The sequence below is a fragment of the Rhinolophus ferrumequinum genome, chromosome 22, assembly GCF_004115265.2.
Source record: "Rhinolophus ferrumequinum isolate MPI-CBG mRhiFer1 chromosome 22, mRhiFer1_v1.p, whole genome shotgun sequence".
Taxonomy (NCBI): Eukaryota; Metazoa; Chordata; class Mammalia; order Chiroptera; family Rhinolophidae; genus Rhinolophus; species Rhinolophus ferrumequinum.
In genome coordinates, this window is record NC_046305.1 from 4,971,970 (window position 1) to 4,994,723 (window position 22,754).

The 22,754-nt window shown below is 49.7% G+C and overlaps 1 protein-coding gene across 1 annotated transcript in view; it reads right to left on the bottom strand.

Annotated features, from left to right (window-relative positions):
• Positions 1 to 15,611, bottom strand: part of ILDR2 (immunoglobulin like domain containing receptor 2) — a 54,668-nt gene extending 39,057 nt beyond the window's left edge. The window contains exons 1-3 of the mRNA XM_033092654.1: positions 15,581 to 15,611; positions 13,683 to 14,222; positions 400 to 732 (exon numbers count right to left, since the gene is read on the bottom strand). Of these exons, the coding sequence (XP_032948545.1) occupies positions 400 to 732; positions 13,683 to 14,222; positions 15,581 to 15,611 (904 nt within the window). The remainder of the gene's footprint in view (positions 1 to 399; positions 733 to 13,682; positions 14,223 to 15,580) is intronic.
• Positions 15,612 to 22,754: the final 7,143 nt, after the last annotated feature.

Here is a 22,754-nt window from a genome sequence, read left to right on the forward strand (position 1 = left end):
ACTCGTATGCACATGTCCCTTCTCCCAGCAGAGGAAGTCTGGGAAACTGAGTGTGGGAAAGGGACAGCCAGGCTGTGGTGTCAAGGTGTAACATATCTGACTGAGGAAGTTCGTTCACTAGAACCATCCCGATTCCGTTCTGACAACAAGCGCCACCGACTAGAGATCAGGCTCAGGAAAGACTGTTCCCGAAGCTCATCTCTGTGTCTTCCCTAGATACTATACTCTCCGCCTTCTCTACCTCACCAGCTCATGAAAGCAATTTCCAAGGCTTCCCGATGCTCCCATCTCCCATCAACTCAAAGTCTTGAGGGACAGAAAGGCCGGGAGGCTGACATGCCCTGTCTGGGAAGAATGGAACGTACGTCCCTCCCGTTCCCAAGATTCAAAGGGGCTTACCGTGAATGATCGTGATCTCTCTCCCCCGGTAGAAATCTCCCAGGGTGACGGTGGAGCCCTGCTTGGACGCGACCACCCGAACAGTCCTCCTGCTGTCTAGGCAGTCCAAGTAGGGGTCCCATTCCAGGTTCCTTTTGCTGAGAGACTGGGCCCGGGGAGAGGACATGCCCAGGGACTCCCCCATGCGATCCTGGCAGTAGGACTTGAACTTCCACTGCACGACTGCGGGCTGATGGGAGGACGTGGAGAAGTGGCAGCGAAGCACCGTGGGCTGGAAGAGCATGGCCACCGTCTTCTTGTCGGGCACTGTGACCTGCAGGCCTTCCGCCATGGCTGGAAACAGAACGAACACGTCTCAGTCCTGGACCTCACGTCTCCCCACGTGGTCATGCCGCCCGCCTCACCTCACCTCACCTCTTCCTCCCTGTTTTTCCATCACGGTTAATGGCAAACTGCCATCACTCCCAGTATCTAATCAGGCATGAAGTCATGTCAGCGTCCTCCCTCAACACCGTTAATATTTCTCCCCTCTTCTTTAACCCCACTTTTTTGTTTTAACGCTCTCTTCACCTCTTGCTCGTAACATTGCAGTCGTCTATTGTCCGGGCTCCCTGCCTGCAGCTGCCGGCAGGCAGCACCTTCTCCTCACTGTAGTGCAGGTGATCTTTCGAAATCTGACTGTTAGGGCTCTTCTTCTGAAAACCTTTAACTCGTCTACCGTGGCCTTCAGGAGAAAACCCCAAATTCCTGGCGAGGCACGTAAGGCGTTCTGTCATCCCGTTCCTCCTACCTCCTCAGCCTCTCTTCTCCCAGCCTCTCTCTCTTTGAGCACCAACCTCTAAGAAGAGCGGTTTCCCCAAGTGGGACATGCTATTGCACACCTCCAGGTCTTGGCAGATGATGTCCCTTGTTTCTGGAATGCTTTTTCCTCACTTCTTTGCCTGGGAAACACCCTACCACTTTTCAAAACCCCGTTCAAAGGTTTTTTTGGAAAGCCTTCTCTGACCAATCAACATATTTGTCACTTCCTTCTTTGTGCCATCAGTATCCCCAGCATTCTCCTCTAGACATTTGTTATAATAACTTTGCAAGTATTTATTTTCATGCCTGTCACCCCATCAGACTTATGTGTCTTGTCTTGCTGTCCTGGCTTGTGGGACAAATATTTGATCAATAAATATTTGATCAACAAATATTTGATCAATAAGGACAATCAACAAATATTTGATCAATAAGGACAATGAAGCCAGGAAGTCTGACTTCAGGAGGAAGAGACTTCCCTTCTAGCGGTGATCAAGCAAAGGGGACAGAGATGAAGGGGAAATGAGGCTTTGAGAGAAATGGAGAAATTCAGATCAAAAGCAGCAGGCTAACTTTAAAAACTTTGAAGGGTAATCAAAAAAGAGGGGAAAAGGCTAGAAAGCAGACGAGAAGTTTAAGTGGTGAAAAGATCCAACCTGAGGCTTGGTGTCCAAGAAAGAGAGGGAAGCTTCAGTGAATGAAAGACCAGGGGAGTGTTTGAGAGGCAAAGGATCACTATGAACTCAATGGTAAGATCTAGAAATGCCAAGCAAAGGGAACACCACTTCCTCAGGTGAATGGGAGAATCAGGAGTTTCCCGCTTGATCTGAGGTTAGAAGCAGATACAGAATTATGATGAGAGGCAAAAAGAAAAAGAAAAAAAAGAAATACGAAGAGGATATGACAAAGAGGTTCGGAAATGAATCCAGGAGCCTGTCAAGTCAGCTTCGGTAGCTCGAGGCAGAGAGTCTCACCTAGAATTACAGGTGGACTTGGGACATGCAGGAAAGGGCCAGTTTCCACAGGCACCTCTGTCCTTTATTCCTGCCAGTGTTACTCTGTCCTTTATTACGTGACGTCCTGCAAAGCAAACTGTCTCTCAGCTCAGTCATACTCTTCTCTAGGAATGTCTTTATCCAAGCATCCTCGACAAGGTCAGGATTCCATGTTTGTTCTCACAGCTTCTGGTTCCCAGACCAGGGGCTCTCCTGAATGAGAGCACTTTGAGAAACTACGTTCTAATTCCTGTGAGGAGAAAAGGCTTCTGCTCTCTGTGCCATGAATGCAACAGAGTACTTGAGATTTAGTGACCTTTAAAGTGTTTTGAACCCAACAAGCACTTAGTAGCGACCTATGGAATAACCGAAGCAAGGGATGAGCAAATGAATGATTATTAATACGGGCATTTCTAGGAAACTGGTTAAATGAGTCATCGAGGCGTGGTACTAGCAAAATAGCATTGGCGTCAAATAGGGCCTTCATGGGGTCCCTCGAGAACGCCCACCTCTAAAATGAGCCTCGTGACTCTTCTGCAAAGGGTTGTTAACCAGTGTGATGTCGCCGTTCACCTACATAGAAGATTCCGGAGCAGAGCCTGAGGGTAATTCTCATGTACGAATCCATCCTCACCTACCATTCTGAGGCCCCTTGGATGACCAGCCACCACCAGTAGGTCTGACTACAGCCAGATTGTATAAATCAGCCCCATCGAGGCACAAATCATTTCCGTCTGGAAGTTCACTGGAGGAGCCCAGTCCCCAGGCTCTACTGTTTCCGTCCACCACCCCCAAATGTGGACGGAGTTAATTCCATGCTCCCTAACTTGTGCAGCTGGATTAAGACAAGACATTTCTTCACCGTTTCGCCTTACATTCCATTGCATTACTTTGTAACTTGGTGATTCTTCTTCAAACCCTATTTACCTCCCCATTTTCCAGGGCACAGAAATGGGACAGAGAGGTGAAGTGACTTCTGTTAGCAGTGGCCGAGGTCAGAGAACCAATGACGGGCACTGTTCCCGTCATTGCTGTGCTCTTGACCCTACCCCCTTTCTTCTCTGCTCCCTATTCAGGCGAACTTGGGAAATCACATTTCCTGGCCTTTCTAGGATAAATCAAACCAGCAAGGGAGACAGCTGCAGCACAAAAGGGCTGGGGGTGGCTGTGGTTCTTCTTGAGACAGTTATCTGTGGGGTTTCGATCATTAGATGATTACTAAGAATACCCCCCTTCCCAGCTCTGTCCTCTGTTCACGACGCTGGCCACTTGACCAAGACCTGGGACCTCCAATCACTGCTAGAGGTCACTCGGTTCTCAGCTCCTTCCATGACAGACACACAGTCCTCATGCTCCAAAGAACAAGGCACAAGTTCTCGGAAACACCCGCCTCGTTACGGCGTGATACTTGAAGGCGGGATTTCGGAGTCAGTGTTCAACTAGCGTCCAAGCTCTACCACTTCCTGGCTGCACGACCTGAGGAATCGTTCAACGCTTAGGCGTTTCCGTTTCCTCCCTGGTCCAGCCAGAATAATGGTACGCCTTATGGGGCTGTGTGAGGGTGAGAGAGGATTTCACCCTAAGCACGTAGGATAACGTGGCACATGGTAAGTAGAGTAAGCGGTCAGTAAGTGTAGTTGTTTCTGTTGTCAACCCCTGTGAAGCTATAAACCTAGAGCTGGGGGAGCACAGACGTGCAGGTGTGGGCGCTGAGCGTGTACAGGCAGGTGGCAGGAACGGCACAGGACTATGAGACTGTGGAATTAGGACCTCAGCAGGGACCGTGCCTGTGTGTGCTCATCACTACACGCTCACCTAGCACCACCCGGAAGTCAGAGACAGGAGGTCAGCCTGTGTGTGTGTGTGTGTGTGTGTGTGTGTGTGTGTGTGTGTGTGTGTGCAGGTCCTGTGGAAGCCCTGGGACTCTGAGCTAAGGACAGAGCTGCAGAGGACAGCACTTGGAATTTCAAGGAAGTGTCAGCTTTTTGGATCTCTGAGGGCCATAAGAAAGCCGGAAACGCCAAGCCCTGCTTGAGCTCTAGGAGCTTCAAACTGCAGCGTGAGTGCGCCTAACTCCTACGCCTTAGGAACCCCATTCCCCCTGGAAGGGGCGTCTAGAATTGCTCTTTGGCCCTCACCCTGGATCTCGGTGAGGGCTTGCGTTCCGTATCCCCACGAAGCAGCATCTCTTCCCCCAACCTGTTTATCTTATACTTGTGTCTCCGCCTGATCTGCAATCTGTGTGCCCCACTGGGACTGAAGTCTTGCTGTGAGCTCCAGCCTGCTCCCTGGGCCCTGTTGCCAGCCCCTCTCCCAAAGCTTGGGTATTGTTTCCTGTACCCCTCACCCAGGACGGGTCCAAATCTGAACCTGTGATGCTGCTACCCACCCAGCTTCGACCAATACCTTTCATGGGACCCCTCTCCTCCCCCAGATTAGGCCTCTCAGAGACAGGAGCGAGTTGGGGTGAGGACGAAGACGGGTAGGCCCCCAGGACACAGAGATCTGGCCTGGGCTGGATTAGTCCTGAGCTGGGTCCTACCTGACGTGTCCTTGGTTTTTCTATTTCACCACTTGTCAGAGGCCAGAAACCTAGGACTTCTTAGGCGGGACTCTGCGCAGCTAAGAAGAGTGTCTTTGAGTGCCAGGTAAACGAGTGGACCGTGCTCCGCCTCTTTGTACAAGCATCCACCTGTGCCTTCACTCTAAGCACTCGCACTCACTCCCAGCTACTATGTCTCCCGTCCTCAACTCTCTTAAGCCCCGCCTGCAAGTTTATCCGGCACTTCAAATTCAGCCTGTGGCCACCCCAGTCATAATCTCCTGCGTTCCCACCTCCACTCCTGCTTACGCCGGTCCTTCCTCTCTGCCAGCGCTGCACCAATCCACCCCCTCCTACTGCCTCAGAGAGAAATCGTAACTTTGATAATTCCCTCTGTCCCTGACCACATTCGGTTGGTCACCACGTCTATACTTGTCTCAGATCTGACACTTTTCGATTGCCATGGTCACTCCCTCAAATCAAATATCTATTCCGGCTACTAGATAGTAGTTATAAAATGCTTCCTATGTGTCAGAAATTGTGGTAAGCACTGTTCATATAGTATCTTAATGCATCTCTCAATCCTAGGAGGTACATATTATTTTGATGGCCATTTTAGAGATGAGGACGTTGGTTCTCAGAGAACATAGGTCTCTTTGCAACATCTCAGAGTTGGCGAGTGACACTCAGCTGTGAACCCGGGCCGACTCGCTCCAAAGCTCTTCACCATCATGTCACACAGGCCCTCGTTACCTCCTCGGTTTTATAACAGCTTCCTCAGTGGGCTCCCCACGTCCAGCCCGATACCCTCTCCACGTTTTTTGTACCGAGAGTATTTTTTTAAGACATGTGTCATCACGTCTGTTCTCTGCTTTAAGGCCTTCGTTCATTCCCCATTCCTTCCAGGACAAAACCTAAGTGCCTTGACATGACATGTAAGGTCTTCTCTGTGATTTGGCTCCAAGCACACGCCAGACATACTAAAATATTTTTCATTCTTGAACTATAAGTATGTTATGACCTCCAGCTGGGGAAACGTCGGGGTGTGTAACTGAAGAAGTTCAGGGAGCCCGATGGAGAGAAGCCCTGGGCGTGGGTCGTGCACACACGAGTGAGCGCGCACACAGGCCCAGCAGGACTGTTGGGGCTCTGAGTTCAGGCACTGCTGACATCATAAGGGACCTCTGCTTCAAGGCTCTTAGGAAGAAATGTGCAGAAGTGCAAAAGGAATCTGTGATTCCTCCTACAAACCGAAACAACCACTGCAGAAAAACCATTGCAGAAAACCGGAGCGAGACAGCTTAGGGAAGACAGCAAGAGGCAGAAAAAGAAGTGAAGTGAGGTTAGGGATCCTGCTGTCTAGAACACACGTGTAAGAATTAGGATTCCTGACCCCAGACACACTCGATGGCGCATCGAAGATGGTGTTCAAGGGTGCTTTTCTACATTTGCAACAAAAGAGGGTCGTCATTCTTAGACCACCAGACCGTTCTTTCAGTTTTTATCGTGCCCCCTCGCCACAGGGCAACTGCCCTTGACTATCCAGTTCAAATTCGATCAAAAACATTTTCAAACACTGTGTTAAGTTCTGGGAAAACAGGTCTAAGAGACCAGTCCCTGAACTTGAGAGATTCGATATAAGCTTGGTTTCTAACGCTAAGGTTCCGGAGGGCAGGGACCAGGATTTGGAGGACTCCAGGATTTGGAGGACCCCCCCCCCACACACACACACAGCTCAGCCCCAGAATGGAGCTGACGCTCACACAATGTGGAATGCACCAGTGAGTGAAGGAACAAATGAAGGAGGGAATCTGAAAGGCCTTTCTTAGCAGGTGGTCCCCAGCACAGAGAATGGATTCTGGCTAATATCTCGGGAAAGCTGCCTGAAAGTAGAGGGATGGGTGACAGGTCAGAGCGGCAGCGGCCCCCACCTCAGCTAGTCACCAGACCAGGACACATGAGCTCCAAGTAGAGACACCACCTCCCTGGATGTGGCAAAATAAGGTCCTGTCCCAATTCTCATGTAAAGAAAAGGATTCTGTACCCGAGAACTGTGTTCTTGGGAGAATAACAAAAGCAGTATCTGAAGCAATGCTGTTCTTATTTTAGCGCTTTCATGTTTTTCAAAGCGAGTTCCTTTTCCCCACCAGTTGTAAGCTATTCCTGCCACATCTTTGCGAGGCAGATCTAGAAGCACAGCCCCACTTTAGAGAGACAAAGATTGCTGCTAAAGGTCATGGAAAATTATCACTGTTAGAGACAAGCATCTTTAGAAATTGTGACTACAGCTCCCCCACCCCTTAACTCGTGACGCGCCCCAAGTGGGACATGACCTCAGAACTGCCCGTTCCCCAGTGTATGTTGGCGTTCAGACGCCTAAGGTTTGTCTTCATTCACTATCACAATACAGATCTTCCTCTTTCTGCCTTCAAATTAGATGTTCTTTAAGAAATTCATCTTTTGTCCTCGTATTTTTAACATGTCCCAATTTCCTAAGGCATTGTTGTGGGGACGATTGATGAGCAGGTTTTCTAAGTGTCAGAGATGACTAAGGAGTGTCCAAGCATCTCCTCTAGGTTTGGTCTAGAGTCCAGACGAGGAGCAAAAGCGTGTCCACCCCTTAGTAGCGTTGTCAGGGTGGGAGCAAAACATTGTGGGGAAATGCTGACCACAGGCTCAAGGTTTAAAGGCAAAGAAAATGCAGCTTGAATCTTTCCCTCAGCCCCAAAATTGGAACCATTCATCTTCTTCACATTTGTGGGTTAAAACATCAAATCAAAAGACTTTACAAAGACTAGCAGACGTTCCCTTGGTGTTCATCTAATGTGGAAGCCTGATTCTTCAGCTCTGCCATCGGTGCTGTTAGTTAATCAGCTTCCTCCTGGTAAAGTCCTTTCCTGCTTCAATTGGCCAGAATCAGTTTCTCTTATTTGCTACCCTGGTACCTGATTGCTTGACTGATGTCAGGATTAAGGTGACCAGATGGACCATTCTGAGACTTAAAAACCATGACAGCATTCTTGGATGTTTTGTCCCCAAAAGTCCCCAAAGGCAGAAGTCTTTGCCCCCTTTTCCACGGGGCTATCTATGGCAAATGCCAGTGCCCCTCCTGCCCAGAGAGCTTTGTTCGTGGCCTAGTTATTATTTGTTGCCAGTGCTCTGGTCCTTATGCAGACAGAGCTTGCCATTCATTACGCATATGTTCTGTGTGTCCCACTGAGCCCTGCCTTCCCATTCTCTGTCACCACTGTGCGGATAAAAGCCAGGCGCATATCTCCTTTCTGTCTGATCTGCCTCATCTTCCAGAGACCTGGAATGAGTTCGTGTCTAGCTGGCTTACCTGCGGTTCCAGTGGGACCAAAGCAGTACTGGAGAGGTCAGTCTATACCCCGCAGGACAGAGCTACTTTGGAAACTGACCTGGTTCATTCAGGTGGGTCAGATTTCTGGGATGGACCACCTCTTCGCACAGAGAAAACTCCTGGAAGAAAGCTCCTGTCAACCTTGATCAACTTTTTATCTGTGTTTCCATCTAGATGTCACCTGAGCTCCAGACCCAAATACACAACTTCCTTCTCTACCTGGAGGTTCCACAAGCACTTCAAACTCAGCACGCTGTAGACTGAGACGCTACCTGTCCCCTTCTGTTAGTAACAGCACGACCCCAGTTCCCCAGTTTTAATCTAGCTACCCAAAGGCTACATTCCCTACCCTCTCTGGCAGCTAATTGTGGCCGTATGACTAGGTTAGGACAAAGGAGTGTGAGACGTGAGGTGTGCACCTTCTTGGTGCCCTTTCTAAGGACGAGCTGCTTCCGTGGCCCTCTGCATGGAGGGTGCCGGTGCAGGACCCCAGCTGAGTGCCAGGGTTCTATCCTGGTCTGGAGCATTTGTTCCCGCAGGGCTCCAGATACTGCCAGAGAACTGGGGGTGCTGCCTGCTCTTTGGAGTTCTCCCTGATTTCTTGGCCCACAGAGAACCCTTGTCGTCCAAAATGACTTCTTTCATTTGCAGAGAGCCAAAAGCTACCTTGAAGACCAAGGTCATGAGCATACATATGTCACAGCCACATCCTGTGTGGCTCCCGGGCACACGGCACCAGCCTCTACTCCCCAGTGGGCTTCTGACATGCCAGCGGCATCTGCCATCACCGGGTCACATCCTCTGCCCTCCCGGGCCTCATTCACTCCTTTCCTGTAGCTTTCAGGATTTAATTCGAAATGCGAAATCCTATTCTTTCTCACATCGCCGACAATAGACAATATTCGCCTGAGTTCTATGAGCTCCAAGCCCCACTACCCTTATTGTGAACTCCCAAAATAGACACCAGCTACGCTCACTGCAACCAGCACTTGTAGTTTGACCACCTTGACCAGAAAAGAATGCTTCCCGTGGATTCAGGCACTCGAAACAAAAAGTCATAGTAAGTCTGGGACACTATTTCTTATTCTTTTCGTCAATAAGCTACCATGGCCTTAGACAAATCACCTCTAAGTCTTCTTAAGCACATGGGTCATATCAGCCATACTGACTCAGAAAGGGGTAATATAAATGAAAGCCATTTAACTCCTAGAAAAGCATTATAGCCTATACGTAAGCTAGAATAGCAAGTACATCATACCTTTCTTCTTATTCCTGATTGGGGGAAAAAGATACATAAACGCTGAAATAGTTGGAAGGCGGGAAGAGGTGAGTGGGTCCTGGAACCAAAAGTTGAGATGAGAAGGGACATTCTGGGGCCATGTTGGTTAGAGTAGGGTTCATCCCGTCTGGTCCAAAGGGCTCGCCTTGCTTTACCCGCCCCCAGTATGGCACATTCAGTCTTTCCGAGCAAAGCCTGTCCTGTTCACCACACACTGGGTGCTCCCCCATCAGTGCCTGTGAGAGTCCTGACAGGAGCTCTCCCTTCCCACCTGGAGTGTCTCATGCCCGTTATTCACGGTCAGGGAAAAGCTGAAGAAAACTGGGCTCCCAGTAGCCCTCCACAGGTGGATTATAAAGGAAGAATGGAACTGTCACTCTTTTAGTTTTGATTTCCCACTCATTATAATTGGAGAAGAGTTAAGAACCATAGAACCTTAGAGCTGGACGTGACTTTCGAAGTCATCTCATTCAGCAGATTGTATAAGACCCAGATCCCACGGCTGTACAGCTCTTTTGTGGAGGAGATGGGAGTGGAATCCACTTCTTGACTCCCGGGTTAGGTTCCTCCCACTCACCAAGTGCTGGTACTGATACTGCTACCCGTATACTAAGCATTAAGTACTTGCATTACTAGCACAGTACTAGCACTATGCACTACACGAAGACTACTAGTACTGATACCCAAGTCTCTGCCAGCCAGCAGAATCGTGTGAGTCTAAAATCTAAAGGGTGATGAATCTATTCAGTATCTAAACGATACTGAAACAAGCCCCCCATGTCCTGCTCCAGAGAGAAGCATCCAGGCTGGGGGGGTGGGGAGTACGGAGAGCTGTGATAAAGTGTAGAAAGAAGGTGCTCTGGGTGAATAAGGTCTCTTCTCTTCCATGGGGGAAAGAACATAGGAGGAGAGAAATCGAAAGGTGTACGGGACGGGAAAGGAGATCACGGAAGCTGAGGTGTCAGAAGTCCCTGAAAGTGACTCTTCCAGGGCTCATAGCGTTTTAACTCTCCATGCCCAAGTGTGTCCTCACACAGTGGCCAGGCATCTGCGTGGATCCCCCCTTCCCGCTGCAGGCTGGGGCAGGAGCCCGTTGGAGGCTCCCACGACACACCACCAGGACTGCTTCTGCACAGGCCACGCCGTTGTGTGTGTCCGCAGGCCCATCGCTGGTGTCTCCACCATCAGGCTGTGCGAGCCCTGAAGGCAGGGACTGTGCCTTCTTCATCTGTGAACCCTACACACTGACTGGATGTGGTAGAAGCTCAGGAGCAGGCTATGCGTGAATGTGCCTCAGCTCCCATGGCCTCCTCTGCGAGGCTTCTCAGAACTGCTCCCCAGGCCCCAGGTTTGGCTGGACGTGCCTCCCCCATGCTCTCGGAGCACCTGTGTGGCAGCGAGGACCTTGATTGACCGCCATGTCAAACCTACCTGAAAACTCACTTGAGTCACTGGCTAGACTAACAACTCTTTGAGGGCAAGAGCCATGTCTTTTATCTCTTTATTCTCAGCACTTATCATCGTCATACTTAGAAAGCACAGGAATGTAATGCACGCTTGTAGCTGGTGTGAGCAAATGAACGAACGAAACCAAAAAGGCACCGAAAGAAATGCCACTGGAGCAAGCAGTCTTCATCACAGAGAGACCCAAGAGCGTGTCCAAGCGAACACAGCGCCTGCTCCCAGCGTGTGCTCCCTTCCTGGTCACACAGCTCCAGCGTTTCTCACAGCCCCGCAGCCAGGAGAGGATGAAACCTCCATATTCAGGAACAAAGAAAGAGTGAACCCTCCTTCCAGTCTTACTGCTAGATGGCACCTGTTGCTAACACAGCAGCTGGTGATCGTTTTTGTTTTGTTCATAACAACAAAACAATAACAAAAAACAATCTATTACAGGAAGCACCATTGCAATGACAATAAGAAATCATCAGGCTAAATGTGCAGCAGAGAGACATCCGGACTTTCTTTCAGTAATGAGCGAAGGAAGGAGCTGCTAGAGCTGCTAGAGCCTGAAGAAAAAAACTGAAGTGTAGATTAGAAATTGCTCCGCCTGCACTGAAAGAGAGAAACAAGGGCGGGGGATGGGAGGAGAGCAAGAGAAAAAGAGATGGGGGAGGAGAAAGGGAGGGAGCCTACAGAGGGGAAGGAGTGTTTTCTTCCTGGGCCTCTGGCTCATTTTTAATCTGTCCGTTCCTTTCTCCCTCCCTTTCTACCACCCCCTCAAGACAGACTTCATTGATGGGGCTGGACCAAAATTTCTTACCTTTCGTCTCCTGGTCTCCCTGTAAACGACCAGTGTGGATCCACCTCATCCCTGACTGCTGCTCTCGCCCTCCCTGTCCCCTTCCCCAGCCGCCATTGTTTGCGCCTCTACTTTGCTCGGGCTGACAGCAGCTTGTCCAGCGCACAACTGACAGCTGTGAAGGGTGAGGGGGCAGCAGAAGCTGGGGTCGGGATGCCAGCGGGTGCTCAGTGGGATCCAGGGAGTCAGCCGCACTTGCAGAGCTCGGAAGCCCCGCGGCCGCTGACAGCTGACGTCCCCCGATCGCTAACCTGTTGCCTGCTTCCAGCGGGGCTGGCCTCTCCAGGTGCAGCTGGAAGCAGGCACAGACAAAATAGCACCTCCCCTCGAAACACAAACAAGACAGAACCCCAGAGAGGCAGCTTAGCAGAGCCCCAATCTGCCTGGCGTTGGGTTTGCCGCGCGCATATCACCTCTGTGGGCCTCCATTTCTACCAAGTGAGGGGAGCTAAACTAGATGGATGGCCTGTGATCCCGGCCAGTGGTCCCATTCCGTTACAACAAAAGCTGTTAGCCATCTAGGGAGGGCCAAGTGTTCCCCAGCTGCTCCTCGGACTCAGGGACCCCTCCCCAGATGCCTCGCTGAGTTTGGGGAAGTGGTGATAAAGGCTCAAGGCCAAAGTTCCCCAGGAGTATGAAAACTGAGAAGGCAAATTAAGGACAGAGTCAGAGAGGGTGGAAGTGGCAGGCACTGAAGCCAGGGGTGTGGGGAGGCGTGGATCAGCTAAACCCTGAAATTAGAGATGATTCATATTTGACTAATGTGGGAGGGATGAACCTAGCAGCCAAGAGAGGGGCTAACTCTGCACCCCCAACCTAAACCCAGCGGGGGGCAAGGCCAGTTAGGGCCCTCTGTTTGGAATAGGGAAAAAATGGAGGCAATGAAACATCTTATTCTGAGGCCACTGGAAGTAGGGTTTTTGCTTTTCTTCTTAAATGTATGTTGCCCTCTTTCAGTGACTTGCTTTAGATACTTTAAACTTGTTTCCCTTATCCTACTGACTCGATTTCCCCAAATCTTCGGGGGACAAAACTTCATTTGTTGGTGCTATTTTCCGCTTTCTCTCCTGCCCTCTCCTGCCCTCACAACCTTTCTGATCCCTTGTCCCTGTCCTCCATCTGTCCGGCTCCACAGTCACGGTCTCAGAACCCGTCCAAAGTACCCAAACCTTCCTCAGACCCTCTCCCCAAGCAGGGCCGCCTTGTGAATCTCTCGGTGCTGCTCACCTGCCCCTCAACCCCACAGAATCCTCACGTGGGGAGACCACATTAGGAAGAAGAGCCTTTCCAGACTCCAGGAGGGTGGGAGAAAGTTCACAAAAAGGGGGGGCATAGGAGGACCCAGCTGGAGGAGTGAAGTCTGATGCTGGGAGAAGCCCTACCTTCTGACTATCTCTGCAAATCATCTTTACTGGGCAGAGGAAGGGTATTCTCTAACTAGGGGACCGCTTCCCAAAAGGTACCAAGTACGAGAGCAGAGCCCCAAACTCCACAACCAGTCAAGCCTCCATCGCACCTCCTTCTTCAGCCGGGGCTCCCCTGAGAATGCCCCTGGGTCCCTGGCTTCTCCAGGCAAAGAACTGAGACGCTTCTCCACCCCCACCTCCCCAACACCAGTTCCCTGAATTTTAAATCAGTCTCCCGCAAGCTTCCGTTGTGTCCAGCCATGCTTTTCCCAGCATTACAAACTCAGGTTAGAACGGAGGAAGAACCGTTGTGTGGAAGGGAAATGCACGTTCAAAGAACAATCTCGCGTCTCCAATGGGTCAGACACCTGCATCTCCATGTCTCACTTGTAATGGGGCTTCTCCCCCGCCTGGCTCCCCCATTTCCTAACACACACACACACACACACACACACACAGCCCCTCCCCCACTTAACACCAGCCCGCTAAGCAGCTTGAAGCACAACCGGGGGCCCTGGGGGTGGGCCGGTGGGGTGACAAGGCCACCACTGCGGAATACAGGTAAAGTTACTGGTCTCCGTAGGAAATGCGTCTTACCTGTCAGCCAGAAGAGAGCGACCCACGCCAGCGCGACCCTGTCCATCTTCCCCAACTTCCCATCCAGATGAAGGACTGAGCAAAGTGGGAAGCGGTACAAACGTGGAGATCTGTGCGCCCAGGTGGCACAGGCGGCGGCGGGCGCGAGCGGGTGTCCGCGTCCCTGGGCGCCGCCCCGGGCGGATCGCGCGGCCGGGCCCACGCGCGCGGCCGCTCCCGCTCGGGTTCCGGCTCCCGCACGCCAGGCGCCCGGCGGGCGATTCCCCACCGCAGACCCGCCGCGCGGGGGAGCCCGGCCTCCACTTCCCCGCCCCGCAGCGCCACCCGCCGCCCGCCCCGCGGCCTCCAAAGTTTCTGGGTCACGTGCCAGCCCCCGCGGCCAGCGCCGAGTCACCAAGTGCACAGGGGGAACCGGGGGAGGGATGCAGGGAGGGGAGCCTGTGCATGCACGTGGCTCCGGCCAGCCCGGACTGCGACAGAGGGATGGCACGGCCAAGTCGGGGACCTGCAGGAACTTGGGGTAACTTGTCAGCAAGTCCCCTAGGCAAGGGGGTTGGCTTGGGCTGGACCCCTGGCCCGCTGTCTGGGTCCCTTTCTGACGTGCAAGGAACCAAGAAGCTCCGCAGAATTGGAAAAGGTGGACAGGAATCCTGCGTCCCAGCATCCTCCTGTGAAAACATTACGAGGTAGGATACGGGCACGCAGCCCTTTAATGGAAAATATGTAAAAATAGAATGAAATAAACACTTATATCGGCTTATATTTATCCAGCACATGGCTTCTCAAACTTTTGGCTAAGATCAAGTGCATTTGTCCAACACTTTACAGTTTGTGGGACACGTTGACACGGGTTAATTTCCATGTTTTAAACGGATCTGTGTCGTGTGTGTGTGTGTGTGTGTGTGTGTGAAAGGAGTCTATTCGTGTTGAGAGACAACCAAGAAACGTGTCTGTTAACAAACAACCATCTACTAGGTGCTAAGAACCAAGACTACAGAGACGAGTAAGACAGACTTCCGGAGGTCACGGAGCCCCATCTCCAGTCCAGGAGAGGGAGGAAGGTCGGACCATCCACCTCATAACATGTACTGGTACCGTGTTTCCCCGAAAATAAGACCTAGCCGGATCATCAGCTCTGATGCGTCTTTTCGAGCAAAAATTAATAGAAGACCGGTCTTATTTTAATAGAATACAAGACCGGGTCTTCTATAATAGAATGCAAGACTGGGTTTTATATTAATTTTTGCTCCAAAAGACGCATTAGAGATGATGGTCCGGCTAGGTCTTATTTTCGGGGAAACACGGTAGTAACACAAGGCAGAGGTGATAATGGAGATACAGAGAAGGTACCCTCAGAACTTAGGAATGAATATATATGTGAAACGGGGATGAGACAGGACATCAGAAAGGATGACAAATGACTATCTTTTATGGCTGCCTGACCTCTGAATACCCTCTGAATTCCAGCTATAGAAGCTAAAACGTCGGTAGCCATCTCCTGGCCACCGCAGCCAGGGTGCAGGCCTGGCCAGTGACCCTGTCCTCGGAGCTTTTTGAACCTGGAGCAAATGATGCAAGCAGCAGAAACGGCAGGGAATCGGTTTTGCCACCGAGGGGGCAGCTGTGGAGTGGTCCGGCCACCAGACTGCCCTGATGGGTGACTGTGGCCATGGTCTTGGATGTGTCCCCTCCCTGGGTCCCAGCCCACTTCCTGCACCTGGCTCTTCGGCCTCGGCAGCTCTGTGAGCCACCCAGTATCCTCTCATAGATCCTCTCTTTTGGTCAGATTTGATTCCTCATGCTTGCAATTAAGAACCCTAACAAATACACTGTGGGGGAGTCACTTGGAGGACTTTCGTATACAAAAATGATAAACTAAAACTAAGGGAGGTACCTACAATCTGTGGGTTTCCTCTTAGGTTCTAGCATAGTCCTAAGCATTTTACAGGCATTCTCATTTCGTCCTAATGAGGAAACTCAGGCCCTGACGATTTAATTAACTTCCCTAAGATCAGGTAGTTATGCAGAGGGCAGAGGTAGGAGTTCAACTGAGGTCTTTTAACTCCAAAACATGTGCCCTTTGCACCATGAAAGGCGCGTCTAGACCAAAGGATTGCCAGGATGATGCATTGGTATTGTGCTCTGCCATTTCGTGCACATGTGCACAGTGCACCAAAGAGCGTGAGAGGTCTTCAGCATGTAAGCAGGCATGACCATGGTATTTTATGCACAACTGGGACCTGAAAGCTGAGAAATGGGTAATGGGCTGAGTGGAGGGGACCTGGCTGTGCACAGGAAGTGAAGAGTGAATGCCCACGGAAGCGAGCTGTCATTGTGTGGTTGGAGTCTGCGCCCACGTGCGTCCGCAAGGGGTCAGGGGACTGGGCAAGAGCTTGTGCCAGAGTGAGGCGTAGGGTTTTCTGCAGAGCACCCTCCCGGTATGGCGGTCTTCTACCTGGAGAGACAGCTGGTGGAGACTGCCTCTTCCCCAGTGGGCGGGGCCCCGGCCCATCCCTGAGGAGAGGCTAAGGGGACTAAGTCAAGGTCGGTGTGTGTCCCATCCCCACGCGGGCATTATTGCCAAAGTGGTGGAGGGTTCAGAGGAACTTGAAGGCTGCATCTAGCGATGTTGAACCTGGAGCTAAGGGATGGAGACAGAAGGAGGACCGGACAATGGTATTATTTTGCTGTATTGGTGGTGATGGCAGGGGAACTCCAGAATCCTGGTGCTCTTCAAACTTCTAGCATCAGAAGCACATTGACGTGTTTGCCTAAACTGCAGATTCCAAGCTCCACTAAAAACTAGGAGGTCAGGAATGTTGGGGTGGGGTGGGGTGGTGGCTGGAAATCTGCATTTTAACGGCCTTCCTCAAGGGCTCCTGAAGCATGCTGAAGTTTAAGAAGCACTCCTTAGTTCCTTTCTTGTTTTCCTGAGAAGCTGTTGAGTGGATGTTTGGGAATGAACCACAGATTCCAATCCAGTGACGCTTCAGTTGTCCATTTATCCTGGCCAAATGGGACCAGGCCCCCAGGTAGAGAGAGGGAGTGTCCAGACCCCCACCACTTCAAACTTCACGCTGCGACCAGAGACAAACATGTCAGAACACAGGCCTGTGAGGGACCAGAGCAGGACCCGGGACGCCACTGTGTGCTGGGGGAGGGGGCTGGACTAACAAGCTTCTTTGTCAAAGCTGCCCATTTCAGAGCAGAACGAGGACACGGAGAAAAGAGAAGTGAACCACCGTGAGGAGACACGCTGGTCGCTGGTAGCAACCACATGGTTATAAATATAATGCCACTGAATCTTCCCTAAAGCATGATTTCACTGCAGGCACCCAGGCATGTATGCACATGAATCCTGCTTACCCAGGTCTTTTTAAAGCACACATAGATACCATCGCATTTCTGCTTCTCCTCTCTGGTCTTGACTTCTAGGAGGCATCTATGAGGTGTGACTTTAAACAGATAGCACATTTCTTTTTCACCCCCCCTTCTTTCTGTACCATTAAAAAAAGCTTGGAGATATAATTCAGATATCATACGATTCCCCATTTACAGTGTACAATTCAACGGTTTTAAATATATCCAGAGTTTCTGTACCATTTTATTTTATTTTTATTGATTTATTTTGTTTACGTTTCTTATCCAAGTTTTGTTCATATTTCCTTCCCTTATGCTACCTTTTGGATTTGTTATCTTCCCTGTACCCCATGTTTTCAAAACCGCCTTCAGTGAATTATAAATTTTTAAAAATCTAAAAGCAAGGAACTAAAAAAATTTTTTTAAATACTGCAGACACGAGGCAACCTATCCTGGAAACTGGAAACATTTTCAATCTGGAAGCCTTTTCCTATTGAGGGATAAGTGCTTTCATTAAGAAAATGCCTTAAATGGAAAGGGAAAGTAAATGATGCCAAAAAATAAAAAAAGCTGTACTGCCAAGAACAGTGGTAAGTGTATAATAAGTAAAAGATTGGGAGAATGTGCTGAAAATTCCACATTTTTGAAGCAGATTTAACGCAAGAACCTGCTGTCTCAGGCTTCAGATCAAACTATGATGGCACTCAGTGCTGAATTAGGCGACATCTGCTTGCCCGGAGACCTGGACCCTCCTCCCCCATCTGTGGGTGGCCTCCCCCTGCATTAGGTCTCTAATAATGCTTCCCCACAGAGGTCTGGCCAAGGAGAATGTGCAGAAAAAAGAGCATAAATTCATGGAAGAACATAAAATTATATTTAGAGCAGGGTCTCAAATATGGGAAATGCATTTAAGAGAGGCCATGGAAACCACAAAAGAGGAACAATGGTTATCAGTCGGTAAGATTGTCGTTCATTTCTATTTTCTTCTTTATAATTTTCTATATGCTCTCATATTTCTGCAGTGTAGAAAAGGTTGCTGGACGAAAGCTACAGCTGTGCCACAATTTACTCAGCCTCTGGGACACCCCTGGAGGAAGGAGAGAGGGTGACAGGTGTTTTGCCAGGCCTGTATCTTCAGCCAGATACAAAGCCCCCATTCTGGCTCAGGCATGAGCAGTTTAGTCAAGTGAATTCTGAGCTCTCATTTCTCTGAGTTTTGGAGCCAGATCTGCAGTAAGGCCGCCTCTCTCTTCAGAGCCCTGTCTCCAGTTTGGGCTTGTGTTTCTGTTTTGGTTTGCATGTTAGCATGCTTTGGAGACTAGATGGCATTGACAGCCCCCCACATAAGCAGCAGAGCAGATTCCAGTGGTCAAGCAGCGTCCTTCAGCCAAAAGGGGAAAGATGAAGGGTGGGGATCTGTCTTCCTGTATGTTATCAAGGCCTCGGGCGCTAGGTCTGGATGATTAAGCCAGAAGATTATTCTCAGCCCCACACGTCCTCCTAGAGGTCAGAGATGGAAACTAAGGGAAGGAAGTGAGCCAGAACAGGGATGTCACTGGGGGACCTCACCCCCAGATAAAGGGCAGGGAGGGGAGCTGAAACAAGAAGGCCAGAACCCTGAGCATCACAAAAGGAAGCAGCACAAACAACAGAAGGGTCACGTGGGCTCTCGGAAGCGAGGGGTAAGGAACAGCGGCCCTGACCTCTCTCCTAAAAGTGTTCATTCTGTGCCGCAGCCCAACTCTGAGCGGGTGCCTCCCACCCGGAGATGGTCAATATATATTTGTCGAACTAATTACAGACCATTCCAGGGGACTCTCCTTCTGCCTTTTCCCTCGTCTTCTCTTCTTCTTTCTTCCCTGAATTCGTTAGTCTGTACCCAACTGTATTCTAGAAACGAGGCTGTCTAGAAATTCAAGATGAATAGGAATTCAAAGATGAATAAGTCACAGCCCCTGCTGTCCCGGAGCACACGGGTGAGTGGAGCTGCCGTGTTAGGTGGAGGCGAGACAGACATAGGGTGTTTACATGTGACAGTGTGACAGGGCCTGGATTAGGATGGTACCAGGAACGGTGGGGGAACAGAGGGTGAGGGGTCAGTGACCCACGAGGAGTGCTGTTCAGAGGTGTCTTCCTGGAAAGGTGACCCCTGAGCTAAGACTTAAACATGATCTAGGCAGAATTTCTCAAAGCAGACAGGGAGCAGGAGGCAGTGCAGATGTACCAGCAACAGGCACAGGTGAGGGTGGGGGCTGTGCCAGGACTATGGCTTCACAAAGGGCAGATTCAGCAATCGGGCCACAAAGGCAGGCCGAGGTCAGACCATGGCGGCCAGGCCACGAGTCTGGCCTTACGCTCCAGGCGACGGACCTCCCATGTGGGTACCTACGCAGAAGAACAAGATCAGACCTGTGATCCCGCCGAGTTCCTGTGGCCACAGGGTAGAGATGGATTGTGGGAAGAGAGACACTAAGCAGACACCTCTCCCACGTGAGAGCTCATGACAAGAGCACAGGAAGGCTCAGGCTCCGAAACTCGGCTGTGGGGCAGCAGGAATGGGAAGCAGACAGAAGCGAGGGAGACATTGCCGGGAGACGCAGGTAGAATGCACGCGACCTGACAGAGGCTGCAGGTGTACGGCGCGAGCAAAGGACTCCAGCAGACTTCAGGCTGAGTTATTCAGGAATGCGGTCGGGCACTGGGCGATATCTGGAGATGGTGGGGAACTTGGAAACTCCCCTTTCTGCTTTGGCAAAGCACCACATAATAAACACCTTTGAGCATCTCTAAAGAGCAGCTTGGAGAAGAGTTGTTAAGGAAGCACAGATCTCACAGAGGTCAGAGCCACAACTGTTGCAATTATTATTAGCACAGGTTGGAGGGTAGACTCTGAACCATGTTGGGGCCTGTACTGAAACTAGCGTCAGGAAAACACTAGCATTAGGAAAAGCATTCTCCGAAAAGGCTGTGTCTTCTTGGCTTTCATAACACTCACTCTTCATGTGTGCACGCGTGTGTATGTGTGTGTGTATATGTATAAATATGTGTGTGTGTGTGTGTATATATATATATATATATATATATATATATATATATATATAGTAGCCATTTAAATCTCCAGTGGCTTGTCACCCATTTAGATTCAAATCTAAGTCCCTACAGTGGCCTTGTAAGCCCTAGATGAGTTGGCCCTTGCTCCCTCTCCCGTAGCCTCTCTAATTTTCCCCTCACTCACTTCTCTCCAGCCACAGTCATGCTTTGCTATTCCTGAAGCATACACGACATGTGCCCACTGTGGAGTCTTTGCACGTGCTCTTCTCTCTGCCTGAATGCTCTTTGCCTGACATCTTCCTACTTTGCTCCCTCACTTCCTTCTGGTGTTTGCTTAAATTTCATTTCCTCAAATAGGGCCTTTTCTGACCACCCTAAAATTGCACCCTCCATTGGTCCCTATTCCCTTATCCTGCATTATTTTTCTTCAGCGGACTTACTGTCCAATAAGATATCTTAAATGTGCAGATATCTTATTATATACATAATTGTTTATTTCTTTATTGCCTTCCTTCCTCACTATGTTATAAGCTTTGTTCTATTCAATTTATTATTGTGCCTAAAATAGAGGCTGGTACTCAGTAGACTCTTAAAATAAATATTTAATGAATGAATGAAGCACTTCCTCCAGAAAACAATCTGTTCTCGTTTCCCTGGTTTTCTCCCTGCTCCTTCAGACATTCCTTCTTAGTTACCTTTACTTCATTTCCCTTTTCTAACTGGCTTCTAAAATGCTGGTGTTCCTCAGGGCTCCATCCTGGAGGCTTTTTTTCTCTCTTCACTCTCCCCCAACATGATCTCACCCATTGCTATTAATTTAAATATCATCTTTATGTGGCTTACTTCCAAATTCTAGCTCTAGCCCAGAACTCCAAACTTAGATAGCAATTCCCTGTTGACATCTCCACTTGCATGTCTAATAGGTATTGCAAACTTAACGTGTCCATAACAGAAAGCTTGATCCCTCCCACCGCCCCTGCCATGCACGCGCCCCCCCCCCCACCCCGATCAAAGCCTGCCACCCTCTAGCATTTCTGAATAGGAAGATTTATCTGGTTGAAAAGAGGGAAAAACTGTTCTGTTTATGTAGGACTTTACTTAAGTAAGATTGACCAAAATATTAGTTGGATCAAAGAAGGAGCAGGTTATGGGGAGTACTGGGCCCTCTTTGGCAGTAGCACTACCCTCCTTCACCCAGTTCTTGCTGTTTTAGAAAAAGGCACCGCTTGCCACTGGGTTACTCAAGGGAAAACTCCAGGATTCCTCCCTTTTTGTCACTTCCACATCCAGTCCATCAGCTAGTTCTATTTTTCCACAAAGTACAGTTTGGAGCCTGCCACTCCCCTCCATGTCTGCTGCCGCTTCTCTGTTCTACGTCACCATCCTCTCTCCCCTGGACTCCTATCTTGTCTCCCATGCCCGTTCTTGTTGCTTTGAACCTATTCTCCAAATAACATCAAGACTGATCTTCTTAAATTGTGAACCATGTCACGATTTTCTTTAAAGCATTTCATGACCCCCCACATACTTAGAGTAATACTTGAGCTCCTGACGCTGGCCATACCCAAATCCCTGCAGATTACGCCGTCCGCAGCACACACCATTCTCCACCTGATTGGATACTCCGCAGCAACACCAACCAGTCTGCCGTCTGTTCTCAGGAGACTCCAAGCTCTTCATTGTCTGAAGCCTTCACATATGCTGTTCCCCGTGTCTGAAATGCTCTTCTTTCACTTCTTCACATGGCTAACTCTGTTCCAAATTAATTTATCTAGCAGTCTGAAATAACTGAATAACTGGTCAAAATATATGAAACAATGTTTTCAGACGCTGGACATCAGGGAGCAGAGGTGAGTAGCCCCTGAAAGAACAGAAACAAACAACGTGAGCCCTGTGATTGACCCAAGTTGCTGCCTGGAGAGAGTCAGAAGGCAGCATCAAGAGGGGTAAACTAGGCAGAGCCCTAGGGTCTCTCTGGGTTGAGCAGGTGGAGTTGGGTGTCTAGGTAGGCCAGAGTTCACAGGGCAAAGGACCAGAAGAGAGAGTGCAGCACAAAGAACTCTGGAAATCTGCTGAGGGTCTCCCTTGAAGCTCCCCCTGAATACTGATCAGTGCATGTGTGGGAGGAAACCACACTGTGCCAGAGAAAGAACAACCTGAAACGATTAGAAGGAGCAATCCTTGAAATTCATACAGAGCTAGAAATAGTTTGTTTCCATCAACGAAAGTGGAAAAACCGCCAAATTCATGGGTTGTCAGGCAGAGTACTCAGCAGGCTATTATCCGCAGAGGAGAAAATGAGTCCTAAAGGTTGCTCTGATTCCAAATCACAGTGCATTCAAGCAAGCCACAAAAAGAGGAAAAACTAGACTCAAACTGATTCCAAAGAATGTAACTCTGTCCCAGAACAGAGCACAAGAACATTTAGGAGAATACAAAAATATGCAGTATTCCACAGGGTACAATTTACCACAGTCATCCAATCAAATATTACCAAGTTTGCAAAGAAGCAGGACAAAACAATCTATAATACCGGTAATGAGAAAAATCGATCAATAGAAACAGACCCAGAAATGACACAGATGGTGAAATGAGGAGACAAGGACATTGAATAATTATAACTATACTCCAGATTATAGCTGTTATATAACATTCTAACCA